Source organism: Archocentrus centrarchus, chromosome 3 (genome assembly GCF_007364275.1).
Source record: "Archocentrus centrarchus isolate MPI-CPG fArcCen1 chromosome 3, fArcCen1, whole genome shotgun sequence".
Classification (NCBI taxonomy): Eukaryota; Metazoa; Chordata; class Actinopteri; order Cichliformes; family Cichlidae; genus Archocentrus; species Archocentrus centrarchus.
In genome coordinates, this window is record NC_044348.1 from 5973191 (window position 1) to 5985733 (window position 12543).

Consider the following 12543-nt stretch of genomic DNA (forward strand, 5'->3'; position numbering starts at 1 on the left):
TGCATGTGCACTGCGCTCCTCAAGCACTGCAAGTCAGTCAGCTGTAAAAGTCTGAAACAGGCAAAAATCGGACATTTGATCCCACCGACTGTGACCTCTTTAGAGACACTGCGCTCATGTGGCTGTGTGCCACGGTGCAGTTTCTGCAGTCTAAGAGGTTTTTCAGGCTTTTGGACTTCTCTCTCCAGGCCAGGAAAATCAATTTACAAGCAAATTCAAACCCTCGCCTTACACAGGCTGGGGACTTTTTGTTTATTGTGATGGGATCTAAATATGACATCACCTATACTCATCTGCCAATTTTTGAAATAGACTTGCTAAAAATGGCACAAGGAAGCCCGTTTAAAATTAAGTTTCCCGATGAGATGATTTGCTGGAACGCTGCATTATGGTTGAGCTTTCTCCCTGGGTGGTAAACAATAAATATAAAAAACATTTTCATGGTAGAGATTAAAACTTGGATCATTTAACTGTATTATTAGCTTAAAGCCACAGCATCAACCAAGCATAAGCCATTAAGCGGTTCCCAAGACAGATTGTCTCATAAAAAGATTTATTTTTTTTCCAGCCCAAATTTACAAAGGCAAGTTACAGAGTATTGTATAAAAAAGAACCATGGTAATGTACACTTTACACAAACTCCTGAAGGGAGGGAGAAATGAGGAGAGGGGACAGATCTGAATTTCTCACACAGAAAGAAAATGAAGACATTGTAAACATCCTTGCAAGCACCAGAAGTGGTACTTTTTGGGGGGGAGAGGGGGGGGGGGGTGGGTGGGTGGGGGGATCCGGGGGTTTGCGTGACAGTAGGCGGGTCGGGAAAGGACAAATGAGCGAGTGTCTCTGCGTTTTCACAGGAGAATGTTCAACTAGGCACCAATTGAGACAACTGCTGGCCAATAAATATACTCTTCACCATGAAACAACAAATACAGTCCTGCAAAATACAAGAGCCAAGCACTTTCCAATATGTTGATAGCAAAACATTACTTTTCTGGCTTTTTCATACACTTTAGTATATATGATTTTCACTGGGCTTTGCTTACTACTGAGATAACATTACTACTCTCAGAGAGAGAACAAATGCACTTGTCACAACCATTGTCTGATAAAACTATATGTACTGTATGCAGCCTGCTGGTACTAAAACCCACTGACTTTAAAATGACAACATCACAGCTGCCTAGATCACCCTTACAGATTAAGTACATGTCAAACACCACCACATTCAGCTTATTCATGTCAGCCATTCTTCTTTAAAATGCGTTAAAAAAAGAAAGTCAAAAGATAAACCATCGTCGCAAGCCTCCACTGGACGAGAAACTGGCAACTTATTTACTTGGAATGTCCAAGAACCTCAAAATGCAGAGCTGCAGTTTCGTAACCGTGAGTAGCGTCTTAACAAGCATAACATCCAACGTCAGAGGGTGTTAGACACAACGTTAACTGGTGGTTTAGGGATTTGATCATGTGGAGTATTTAATGAGACAAACAAAACAACAGGAACATTAAGTGTAGAGCCAAAAGAAAAAAAAAAAATCAATAAGATTAAATTTAATGACAACATGGTCAATATTCCACTCTCATCATAATGCTTTAGAGGAACATTAAGACTGGTCACAAGCCACGGCCCACATTAAATCTTTAGCAATGCCCTATCCCGAGTGAACCAACGCATCACATCCAGCCCAGAGCAGAAAATGTGCTTTTTGTCCCCCCCCCCCCCCCCCCCCCACACACACACAGAGAAACAGAAACCCTCTCAAATCAATGCAAATTGCATGTGTATAGAATTTCACTTACAACCCCTGAGGTATAAGAGAACTGTACTATAAAGCCAAGAGGTATCTCTGGTATAACAGGACACGTTGACACTGGCTTTTTGTTAACTAGACTGCTAATTTACAAAGAGGGACCACCTGTTAGAGGTCAAAAGGAAAGCTGAGAGCTGATTGGGCAGCTCTGAGCCTCCCTACTCCAGGTCCCATTTTGCTTATTTTACCACGGTCATGTTGCTCCACATTTTCACTGGCTCACACTTCCATTTTTTTTGTGTCAACATCTGATTGGTTCGTGTTTGTAATAGTATCAGCTGGAATTTTTTTTATAGGGTTATCATCTGTTCAATGTGCTAATAAGCTGACCTTCCAGCACAGGCAACAACCTAACAAATAAAACTGCAGTCTGAGGTATCAGACTCATTTGCCTTCTTTTACACTAATCCAAAGCTAGCTGCTAGTTTGAAAAATATAAAAACAAGCTAACAATAGTCTGAAGTGAATGTCTATTAGGGTGAAGCCACACGAGCAAGCGAAGCACCAAGAGGATTTTTAGTCTTTTCACGCTGTAATATTAACCTAAAAATGACTGAATCTCCAGTTTGTTGTCACCATTGTCACTACAAGGTACAACCATAGGGTTTGGAGACTACCTGTAAACCCCCATCAAGGTCATGCTCTTGGGCAGCACTGCAGTGCTTTTAGCATGGCTGCTTTTTATTCATGCATTCATTCATTTATTTATGCATTTTCTGCTCACACATGTGCCTGTGCAGTCTCCACCAGTGTGTTAAAACAGTGACACTTCAACTCGATTTTTATTTGGGATAAATCAATAGAGCTGCAGGGATCCAAATCTTCTGAATATGGTTAACTATTGTGTTTTCATTGTGCTGGGTGCCAAAGCAGTTTAGGCTATTTCCACATAATCCTGCTTACTGACAGTCTGACCCTGGAGGAGGAATTCATGGTGCCCTAATGTTGAACGTTGGTATAAAAAAAAGGGGGGGACTTCAAAGGGACTGACCTAAAAATAGCAGTACTGAAAACAGTCTAGAGGTGCACCAGAGGATGACCTTGAAGGGGAGAGTGGCCAAACTTGAAGAAGTCCTAGAACACCTTGTAAATTGTCAGTTCCAAGCAATTCAGAGATCTTCAATGAATCAACCCCCACACTGCTTGTTAGGATGAGTGGAGATGTGAACCAAGTTTGAGCTCAAGCAAAACCTGTGGGGCAAATAAGGAAGCACACAAGAAGTTCAGGAACTCTACAGCAACAGTGACCATCTGAGCGCATAATGGTAAACGCAGTGGAAGCTATTTAACAGTTTCTTAAGCAGTTGCGTGCTGGGATGAATATAAACATTTATGCACATAAAAGTAGGATAAAAGTCTATATTACAGCAGAAAAATACATGAGTGAACTTTCACATTGTTTACAGGAAACAATCAAACTTGACAAGCTTAAAGGAGCACAATCTTACAGTAAAAACAAAACACACCAAAACCCACACAAGTGGCCCGATAATCGTGATGACAGAACGCCCTGTGAACTCATCGCTCGCTAATGTGGCTTCACTGTTTGAGTGAGTGGCAAAACAGATGCGACCCTTTCATTTTGAGGAAAATAACGGGACCAATACCAGCATCAGACACATTCAAAGATGAGCACAATGATATGGAGTAGAAGTAAAGAAAACATGAATAGTGTTTATTCTCCGTTGAGGTGTACGCGGTCCCTTCGCAGAACGTGACATCATCCCTGAAACAAGACGTGAGGGCTCGAGGAGGATGGGAAACGATGACGATGGAAAATGAAAAAACTTCAGCCTCAGGCTCTTAAGTCTCTGAAGAAAGCAGCTGTTGCCATATTCCCTCTCCCCATGAAATATAGCCAAACATTTGTCAAGTTAAGGATATACTGTTGTTTCACGGCATACAATAAGCCAAAGTGATTCACTTTTTTTTTTTTTTTTAAACAGTCTTTAGTTTGACCCCTCTTTCCCATCAGCCACCCAACTTCCCAAAATCCCTTGCCAATTTCTTTCTGCGTGTGACAAAAAACCCAAAAAACAAAACAAGAAACAATGCAGTCCAAGGAAAAAAAAAACAAAAAACAACAACAAAAAGCTGTTCTGGCAGTCCAATAGTCTCTTTTTGCATTGTATTTGTTGACAGTGCAAAGACTAGATAATCAGCGGGTTGGTGTTTCCTCTGCGTGACGGGGCAGAGCGATGGCTTTGAACCTGGGTTATATTATCAGTTCTGTTACAGTCCAAGGTTTGACGAGAGGAGGGGGGGAAGGAAAACAACAACAACAACAACAACAGTCTGCCTTATCCTTGGGGCAGAAGAACTGAAAAATATAGATAGAAACACCATTCAACTGATGTCTAAAAGGTAACACCCGGGAGATCTTGTTCTCATGTGAGCCAGTCACATGAATCTTTGCAGGGTTGAGGTGTGACGGTCAGGTTTTCCTGTGAAGGATACAAAGGAAAGAATTATTTATTACGCGCACACACCAAAAAAAAAATGCTTATCACACATCTGTAACTTGGTTCTGCTTAAGGTTTTAAATACATTTTGCTGATGACAGAAGCTGTAATTTGTGCTGCCATTTCACCCCAATGCACTATGCAGTTAGTAGTAGAAACACCTATGAGCTGAACATAATACAATTTAACAGCAACTACATCCTCAAGAAGGAGTGATATAAAGACTGTAACCTTTGTGAAATTTGCACTTAATACAGGACTATTAATACAGATAACACATTTGCAACTGGGTAACGGATCCATTTATCACATTCACTGTAATTCAACCGAGTTCCCACTAGATGTCAGTGCAGCCTGCAGTGGATTTGTGTCTTGGACTCGTTCAAAGTCTCTATTATCAACACCATGATCCACTTGTCCTCAGAGGACCTACTTAGGATGGATGAGCTGAGGGGCTAAAAGCTGCGCTGCATATTTGACTAGACTGCAACAGAGAAGCGCGGGTTTTGTTTCCTTTACAGTTCGCTGCCTCTTTATGATCTGCACCATAAGGAAGGTGTTGTTCTCCCTTTCAACTCAAATAAAGCCAGGACAGAGACAGAAACACACAGTTTTACTTTTACAGGACGCTCTACATCACTGCCTCAGTATTTTTAACTCGAGCCACTCTGCGTGCATTGTTTGTGTGACGCACAGTGTCTGCCACCTGCATTTGTTTGAAAATGCTGCTCTCAGTAGGCTTGTGTTTTGTTTCACTGTCAGCTGCTGCTGGTGGGTACGGGGGGAGGGGGGTTGCGGCTTGATGGCTGGCAAGCAACAAAAATATATTTCCTTCTTATGTTCTGTTTTTAGGTGACCACATTTGGACAGTCTACTGTGTCTGTAAGAAGCGAACATTAAAGCTCGAGTGAAATTGGATGGCTGACTTACCTGTGGCATAAGACAGATCATATTGCAGGGGGTATCCCAGGTGGTGGTGAGAGGGCATGATCCGCTGGGAGGGTGAGGACCGCGGTCGGTCCATGTCTCTCTCCCTTTCCCTCTCGCGCTCCCTGTCCCGATCTCTGTCTCCAGAAGCTCCCCTGTCCTGCTCCCTTTCCCTGTCATGGGGTGGCTTGTCACCTACTGTGGGGGATTTGCTCTTGTACTGGCTGGCGTGCTGATGCAGGATTTCCAGGGCTTTGGAGTCCGTTGCTGTTTTGGTGACAGTAGGGCTAGCACGAGATTTATCGCTGCCTTCCTCAGCCCCGGTGATTTTACTCCCATATGGGGAAAAGGGATAACCTCCAGGTAGATAAGAGCCTAAGAGTGATGAGGAAAAGTGGTGATTCACATATTCAGGTTTATATGGAATACAAAATGAGATAAATACTGTTCAGACTGCAATGAGGATCACCTCAACAGGAGAAGTGAAAATGGCTTATGATACGCATTGGTAACTAATGTGTCCACTTACTTTTACAGCTCACTCGTCTCTTCAGTGTTTACTGACATCCATGTTGGTGTAGAAACACTAGTATTCATTTACCACATGTATATAAATACTATAATATTTGGGTTATGTATATCAGACCCTCCAGGAATGTGGGGATAAACAAAAATTCAACCTTCCTACTTGTTTTTTTAACACATACTACTGTATTGATAACCACTTAGGCAGTAAAGTAATTCTTTGACTTAAATTATGTAATTGCCTTGCAAATTGCTCCAATGCTGTGCCTCATTTCTACCAAACTCAACCAAAGGACTGCAATTATTTCATGGAGCCATTAAACATTACCACAATTACTAGCAAAACAACACAAAAAGTGCTCTTTTTATGCAGGAAAATCAGAAGAATGACCTAATCAGAAAACTTTCCTGATTCAGCTAACACTGATAAACAGTTCTGACAGGCTATCTAAAGCTGCACTAATGAATGTTTGCATGCACTGCATTTTCAAAAAAATGATACATGATTAAATGATCAGCCATTTAATCATTTAAGACTTCAAGTATTTGATCTATAGAAATCACAGAAACCACTGAAAACCTGACCAGTGATAATGAACCTGACCAGCAAAAATTCAAACTCTTTCGCTCTGTATTTTATAATATATTTGGAATAATTCCAAGGTCATACCTGGGTAATTCTGCATCATAACCGAGGGCATGCCCCTGTATCCAGGGTGGTTGGGGTCATAGCCTTGTCCATAGGGGTAACCATGCATGTAGGGCATGTAGCCTTGGTGCTGTGCTAGTGGTGATGAGAACTGCATGTGAGGATTAGAACGAGAGTCTTTGCTCATAGCACGATGCTCTTCAGAAGTGATTCTGGGATCACTGCTCTCTTTGCCATCCTCCTTGGGCCCACTTTGACTGTCCTTGGGCCTGGGCCTTTCATCCTTTAATTTACGATCATGTTCCCTATCCTTCCATCGAGGGTGTTGTTGCTGGTGTTCATCTTCTGCTTGAGGCTTCTGGCTCTCGGGGTACTGCTTAGGGCAGGAAAGAAGGTCGAAATCATCTAAAATCACTATCAACAGACTGGAGTAGTGCGTAACTCACAAAACATTATCACAACAGTTTTACAAACATATTCTAGCACTGTTAAACTGGACTGCTACTTACCTGTCGGAACCACATGGCCTGCTCCAGCCCTGCCTGACCTCTGGATTCAAGTGCTTGCTTGGGATCTTCCTTGCCATGGTGACCTCCTTCAGTCAGTTTCATCTTTAGTCCCTCAGCTTGCTGGGACTTTGAGTCCTCCCCCTTTATAGTTCCCATTGGTTTGGAGGTGGGCTCAGAGGGCGAGTCCCTAGATTTGCTTGGTTGCTGCTGCGTCTTTCCCAGGTCTGATTGACTTGGTGTTTTGGAGAGGCTTGGTGGCATTGGGCTTTTTTGTTTCCACTCATCCTTCATGGAAGATTCTCGCTCTTTCATGGATACATCTGACTTCTTCTCAACAGCACGATGCTGCTCAGCCATCTGTCGCTGCCGTTCCTCATACTGTTGCCGATAGGCTGGGTTGGCGCTCATCAGGTAGGCTTGATCGGGATGGTATGCATATGGAGGGACATAAGCATACTGGTTGTAGTAAAGAGGCTGCATGTACATGTTAGATCGCTGCTGGATGACTGAGGGTTGCTGTTGTTGTTGCCCGGGAGCAGTGCTGTCAGCTTTGCGATCTTCGTGAACCTCAACCTTGACTTTTTCCTCACCTTGGTCCTGCTCATCCTCCCTTTTAATCTTTACCTGACCTTCGGCAGCTGTTGCACCTGGATTGGGCCCTCCAGGACTGGGGTTGACATAATTGGGTGAGTAATACGTGTCATAACCGGCATAGTAAGGGGAATCTTTGCTGGGTGTCTGATTAGGAAACAGCGCCTTTTTGACACTTTCCCTGATGGCTTGGTCCTCTGTCCTGACTTTAACAGCTTCTAGTTTCCCTTCTCCATCTTCACCAGCATCTGAAATATCTGAATATGCTGGGCTGTTGGTTTTGACTGAAGAGTTGTCAGCACCATTCTGGTTCACCATGTGAAGTGGTGTGAGAGTCTGTGGCATCCCACTGCCATCTATTCGACTGGCAACACCAATGGATGGGCTTGGGGCGTTGTCAGAAAAGCTGTATATCTTGTCGGCCTCAGCCTTCATACTGGCCAAGCGACTTTGAGGATCTGATGAACCATTAAGAAGCCCTTCCCCCTTATTCCCCTGTTCGCATGGTTCTGAGTATGGAAGCTTTCCTTCCTCCAGTTTTCCTCCCTTTCCTGGAGGCTTGGGGCTATCAGCTTCCTTTCCACCATCTTTTTTCTTTTTGTCTTTCCTCTTCTTGTCTTTGGAGCTACCGGAGGCAGGATCTCCGATGGCAGGGGGTTTAGGCTGTGTGCCTTTCATTTGGGGACTCTTAGGGATTCCTTGCATCATTGGGGTAAGCCCCGGGGAAGAATTTGGGTTTCCAGGAGGAAAGGAGTACATCTGCTGGGTTGCTGTAGGGCCAGGGCCAATTGGCCGTGGTGACTTCAAGTTTTTCTGTGCCATCTTTTCTGTTTTCGCACTCGTGCTTGCCTTTTTAGACTTTTCCGATCCTCTCTTATCATCTATACCATCATTACTGGCCTCATCAGTGAGGCATGGCCCATCCTCACACCCATCCATCGGTGTACCTCCTGTTTCAGCATCTGTTTCAGCAATTTTCTTTTTACTCTGTTTTGAACCAAACTTGCCAGGAGATGGAGAAGGACTCTGAGCATCAAAGTTCCTGCCTTTTGGAGTGGCTGAACGTGCTGGAGATAAGCATCCTTTTTGAGAGATAGATGCTCCATTACAGTTCCCTGGTTCAGGGTGGAGAGTTGAGTCCTCTCCATATTCGCTGTCGCCATCTAAGTCCAACTTTATGTCATCATCATTGTGGGCGCGGGCTTGGTGGTACTTGAGACCATTTATGTGCTTGTACTTTTTGTTGCAGTTAGGGTGTGGGCAGTCAATAAGAACTGGGGAGGGGCAGCTACGATCGAGGGGAGGTGGAAGGGGCTCAGTTTTAATAGAAGGGATAGGAAGACCTGCTGGTCCCACCCCTCCACTGTTGGAGTTTGTCCGCATACGTTTGTTGCCTTTGGTGTCCTCTGAGCTGGAATTGGGTTCCATGTCTGAGGCTGGCTTGGTCTTGCGCTTTCCAGCCGAAGAGGGGCTGGCCTTGATGTCCTCTGTGTTACTGTTTGGTGGGGTACGACGCTCTGATGGTGTCTGACTGCCCCTCCGACCCTTGCTGTTAGAGGCCGCCCGTGTCTTATTATTGGTGGTGCCCTTGCTGTCTGATGAGTTGCTGTTCTCGTTGAGAGGGGTGTTGCTATTCGGTCTCATTCGTTTACCCCGACCACGACCATTCCTCATCTCCAGATCACTTGTAGGAGATTCGCAAAACCTGCAACAGTGTTGAAAAATCACATTCAGATTAGTATTGTTAATCAGCAATGATCAATTATAGTACAACTCAATGTTTTTTGTTTGAGTTGGAAATAATATAAAGGAAATACACCTAATGATTTTTTAAAAAAATTAACATTATTACCTCATTGGACTCTCATGTTATTATTTCATAGCATTAAATTACTCTGAATATAATTGGATTTATGACAACAACAGCCTGTCAAGAAAAATGACAAATCTCATCAGTGATGCAGTCAGTTGTTTTTGTGTAATCACCCATGCGTAATTAAGATGTCACAAGTCATTTTATGATAAATCTACTTGTATCTGGAACAGCAAACTGTTGCTGCCCTCATTATTAGAAAAAAGGGTAGGTTTTTGGCAGCTGTAGTGCTCTCTAAGGACCTTTAAAGCAACAATTTTGAAGCTGTCTTTTTTTTTTTTAAACCTGTCCCCAAACCATATGCAAGTTTTTAGGCTACATCTGTGCTTGGCCAGACCATTGTTAAAGCTCCTGTGAAGATGACTTGTTTATATTTTCACAGCAATATCATATACAAGGTTAACTACTGTGTTGGTGTGCCATACAATGTGCCACATTCCTACGTTATCTCATCAAACATTCAGAAAACAGAAAAGAGGTCGCATCAGTAACAACTGTAACACCACGGACAACAACACTGAAGAGTTTAAGCTCTTTTCAGATCCACCACTAGAATACACAATGGCACTGATATCAAAACAGATACACCATTGTTCCCTCTTTTTCCTCTTGTAACATAACAAACTGATATTTCATTCTGTACAAGTGAGTAAGCACTTTAAACAAAGCCACATGACATTCCAAATGAAAGACATGTAAGAATCATTGGAAAAGACAGCCATGAACATTCGAGCTGCTTTGTAATCAAAACACGCAGTCATTCAAATACTTAAAATAGCAGTTTGGCCTTATCTCACCATAACAGTAATGCAATTATCTTCAGCGCAGCAGTGAAGGTTAGCAGTCTGTGACAAAGTCAGACACAGGGCTGGTATGACTCACAGCTTCCCCTACAAGTCTCTCCAAAAAATTTCAACCTCAGCAGGGGATGTGAATACATCTGTAGTCTAACTGGTACAGGAATTTAGACATATTACAAGCCCAAGTTTATATTCAGTCTGTTAAAGGCTTTCTGAATTATTCATGGTTTGTCCCTAATGTGGTTGTGCTGCAAACGTAAGATTATCTCAGTGCAAATGCAGCCCAGCAAACATCATGTACTGAGCATTATTGTGATATACTGTGATACATTAGTGTTATGCAGCTTCTTCTAGTTTTCCATTAGCACTGGTTTATCCTTGATTATTTTTTTTTCTCCGTTGCACTTAACTAGGCATTTCAAATATAGAATTCTATTTACATTTAGATATAGTGCAGGTGTTTCCAATCAAAGCAAGTGCCTGGCAATGTATTTTACAATCCACACGCTGTGGATTTTGCATAACAAAGGCAAATACCCAGAAATTACAACAACACCTCACACTTCCACCCACATAACACTGATCTAAGAAATTGCAGCCTTTGTGATAAAGAATTTTAGAGTGTTGAAGAAAAGCTGTCAGTTCACTGAGTGGATTCTGCAATCTGGCTTATTAGAGTATCTTTGTATTTCCACTACTACCTCCTGGGACATCAGCTGTTTGCCAATGAATCCTGTGTCTCCCGGCTCAACATAAAGGCTAACGTTTACTCTGTAGGTCCAGAGGTAAGTTGGTGCATTAGGCTGTGTATCCTTAAGTCCGATGCTGCTACAGCACATTTATATCATTCACAATATGAAAAGGGTGAGAGACCGAGAACCAAGAGTTTGAGAGTAAATGTAATAGTATGCAAACCCTGCTTTCTCCAATTAAAAAGAAAAAACTGCATAGAGCCATGCATCTTACCTTGGAGGTGCCCAGTCATGCCGTGTACAGTCCAACAGGGTACCCACATATGTCTTGTTTCTCCATGTAACATTGACCACCAGCATGCCTATAAAACAAAGATTTACATATAACATTATCTATGACAGAAACTTAAAGAACACAGAAAAAAATACAGCTCATTCACCAGAGAGCATTTTCCTGTGAAATCCATATATAACTGTGCACAGTGTAAGGAAAAAGTGCATTCTGGCTGCTGCATCAATGCGTTAATCTTCGCTAAAGGGTGTCATATGGAAGACACTTTTACAATTCAGAGATCTATTTTTAATCTTCTTCATACAGTAAAGCTGTGGGGGCAAGACTGACTGATATCTTCTAAATGACTTGGAACAGACTCAGCTGCAGTCAGCATTGTAAAACCTGTAAAGAGACACTGGCAGCAGGTCTCAGTAAGAATGATCGCAAAGATTTTATTGGGAAATTCTCACACCTAACCACCCATTCCATTTAAATAAGCCATCTCATAGTACAAGAGAGTTCCCTGAGGGAGAATTACTTATAGGCAAATATTTTCTCCAAAACTTGCATCTCGCTTTGCAGCCCAGAAATTTACAACCTTGGAGAGAATGTAGTGGCGCTTAACTGCAGCTTGTTAAAAACAAGCAACAAGCTCCTGGGCTCAACCAATTCAGCGTGGACGGCTTATTTTGACAGGCTGTACAGGAATGCGCAAGAACAGCTTCTTGACTTCACCGGCATTGAAGCAATCTGCTACACTTCTGCGTCGCCTTTTTGGCTAGTGTCGAGACTGTAGCATTCGGTGTGAGCTACACAATCCGTCTCGCGCTAAGTGCGATACCTGATCTCGCATATTAAAATCTAAAATTAGGCCCTGAAGGTCGCACGCAAGAGTCTCTCTAAGAAACCAAAATTAGGTGGACTTGGACAAAAGGTGTTAACTGAAATCCTGCACATGGATGTTGAACTGCAGTACATTTCATATTAATTAAAAAAAAATAACATTTCACACAGCAGCTGCTATTGAAGGTCGTTTTAAATGGACACTATGATAGAGGCAAACGAAGGATAATTCGAAGATTTAACCCATAAATTCAAAAGTGAATCATCAACCAAACAGCTACAGTGGTTTAGAAGCAACGCCTGTGCACAAACACATTCTGAATTTATTGCCCACACCATCCCCCTCACTCTCTGCTGGTGACCTCAGCTTGCCACTTCAGCATTGCAGAGAAACTGGAGGCTGCAGTGAGCTAACTTATCTAATGGCACAGGAATGCTGGCTGGCAGCTTCCATCCCTCCGAACATTTTATTAGCTTAGGAAACCGCTCTTGCTCACCCTATTTTCCCTCTCTCCTTCACCCTCACCCTCATTTCCTCTTTTCAATGGTATAACCATCCCTGGCTTACAATCTTTTTCCCTCCC

At 42.7% G+C, this 12543-nt stretch overlaps 1 protein-coding gene across 2 annotated transcripts in view; it reads right to left on the reverse strand.

Moving 5' to 3' along the window:
• Window positions 1-1722: 1722 nt before the first annotated feature.
• The window catches only part of znf609b (zinc finger protein 609b), a 76616-nt gene continuing 65795 nt past the window's right edge, over window positions 1723-12543 (reverse strand). For both annotated transcript variants that reach the window (XM_030720770.1, XM_030720762.1), the window contains exons 4-8: window positions 11117-11204; window positions 6887-9182; window positions 6399-6750; window positions 5207-5578; window positions 1723-4258 (exon numbers count right to left, since the gene is read on the reverse strand). In XM_030720770.1, the coding sequence (XP_030576630.1) occupies window positions 4215-4258; window positions 5207-5578; window positions 6399-6750; window positions 6887-9182; window positions 11117-11204 (3152 nt within the window). In that variant the 3' untranslated portion in view covers window positions 1723-4214. The remainder of the gene's footprint in view (window positions 4259-5206; window positions 5579-6398; window positions 6751-6886; window positions 9183-11116; window positions 11205-12543) is intronic.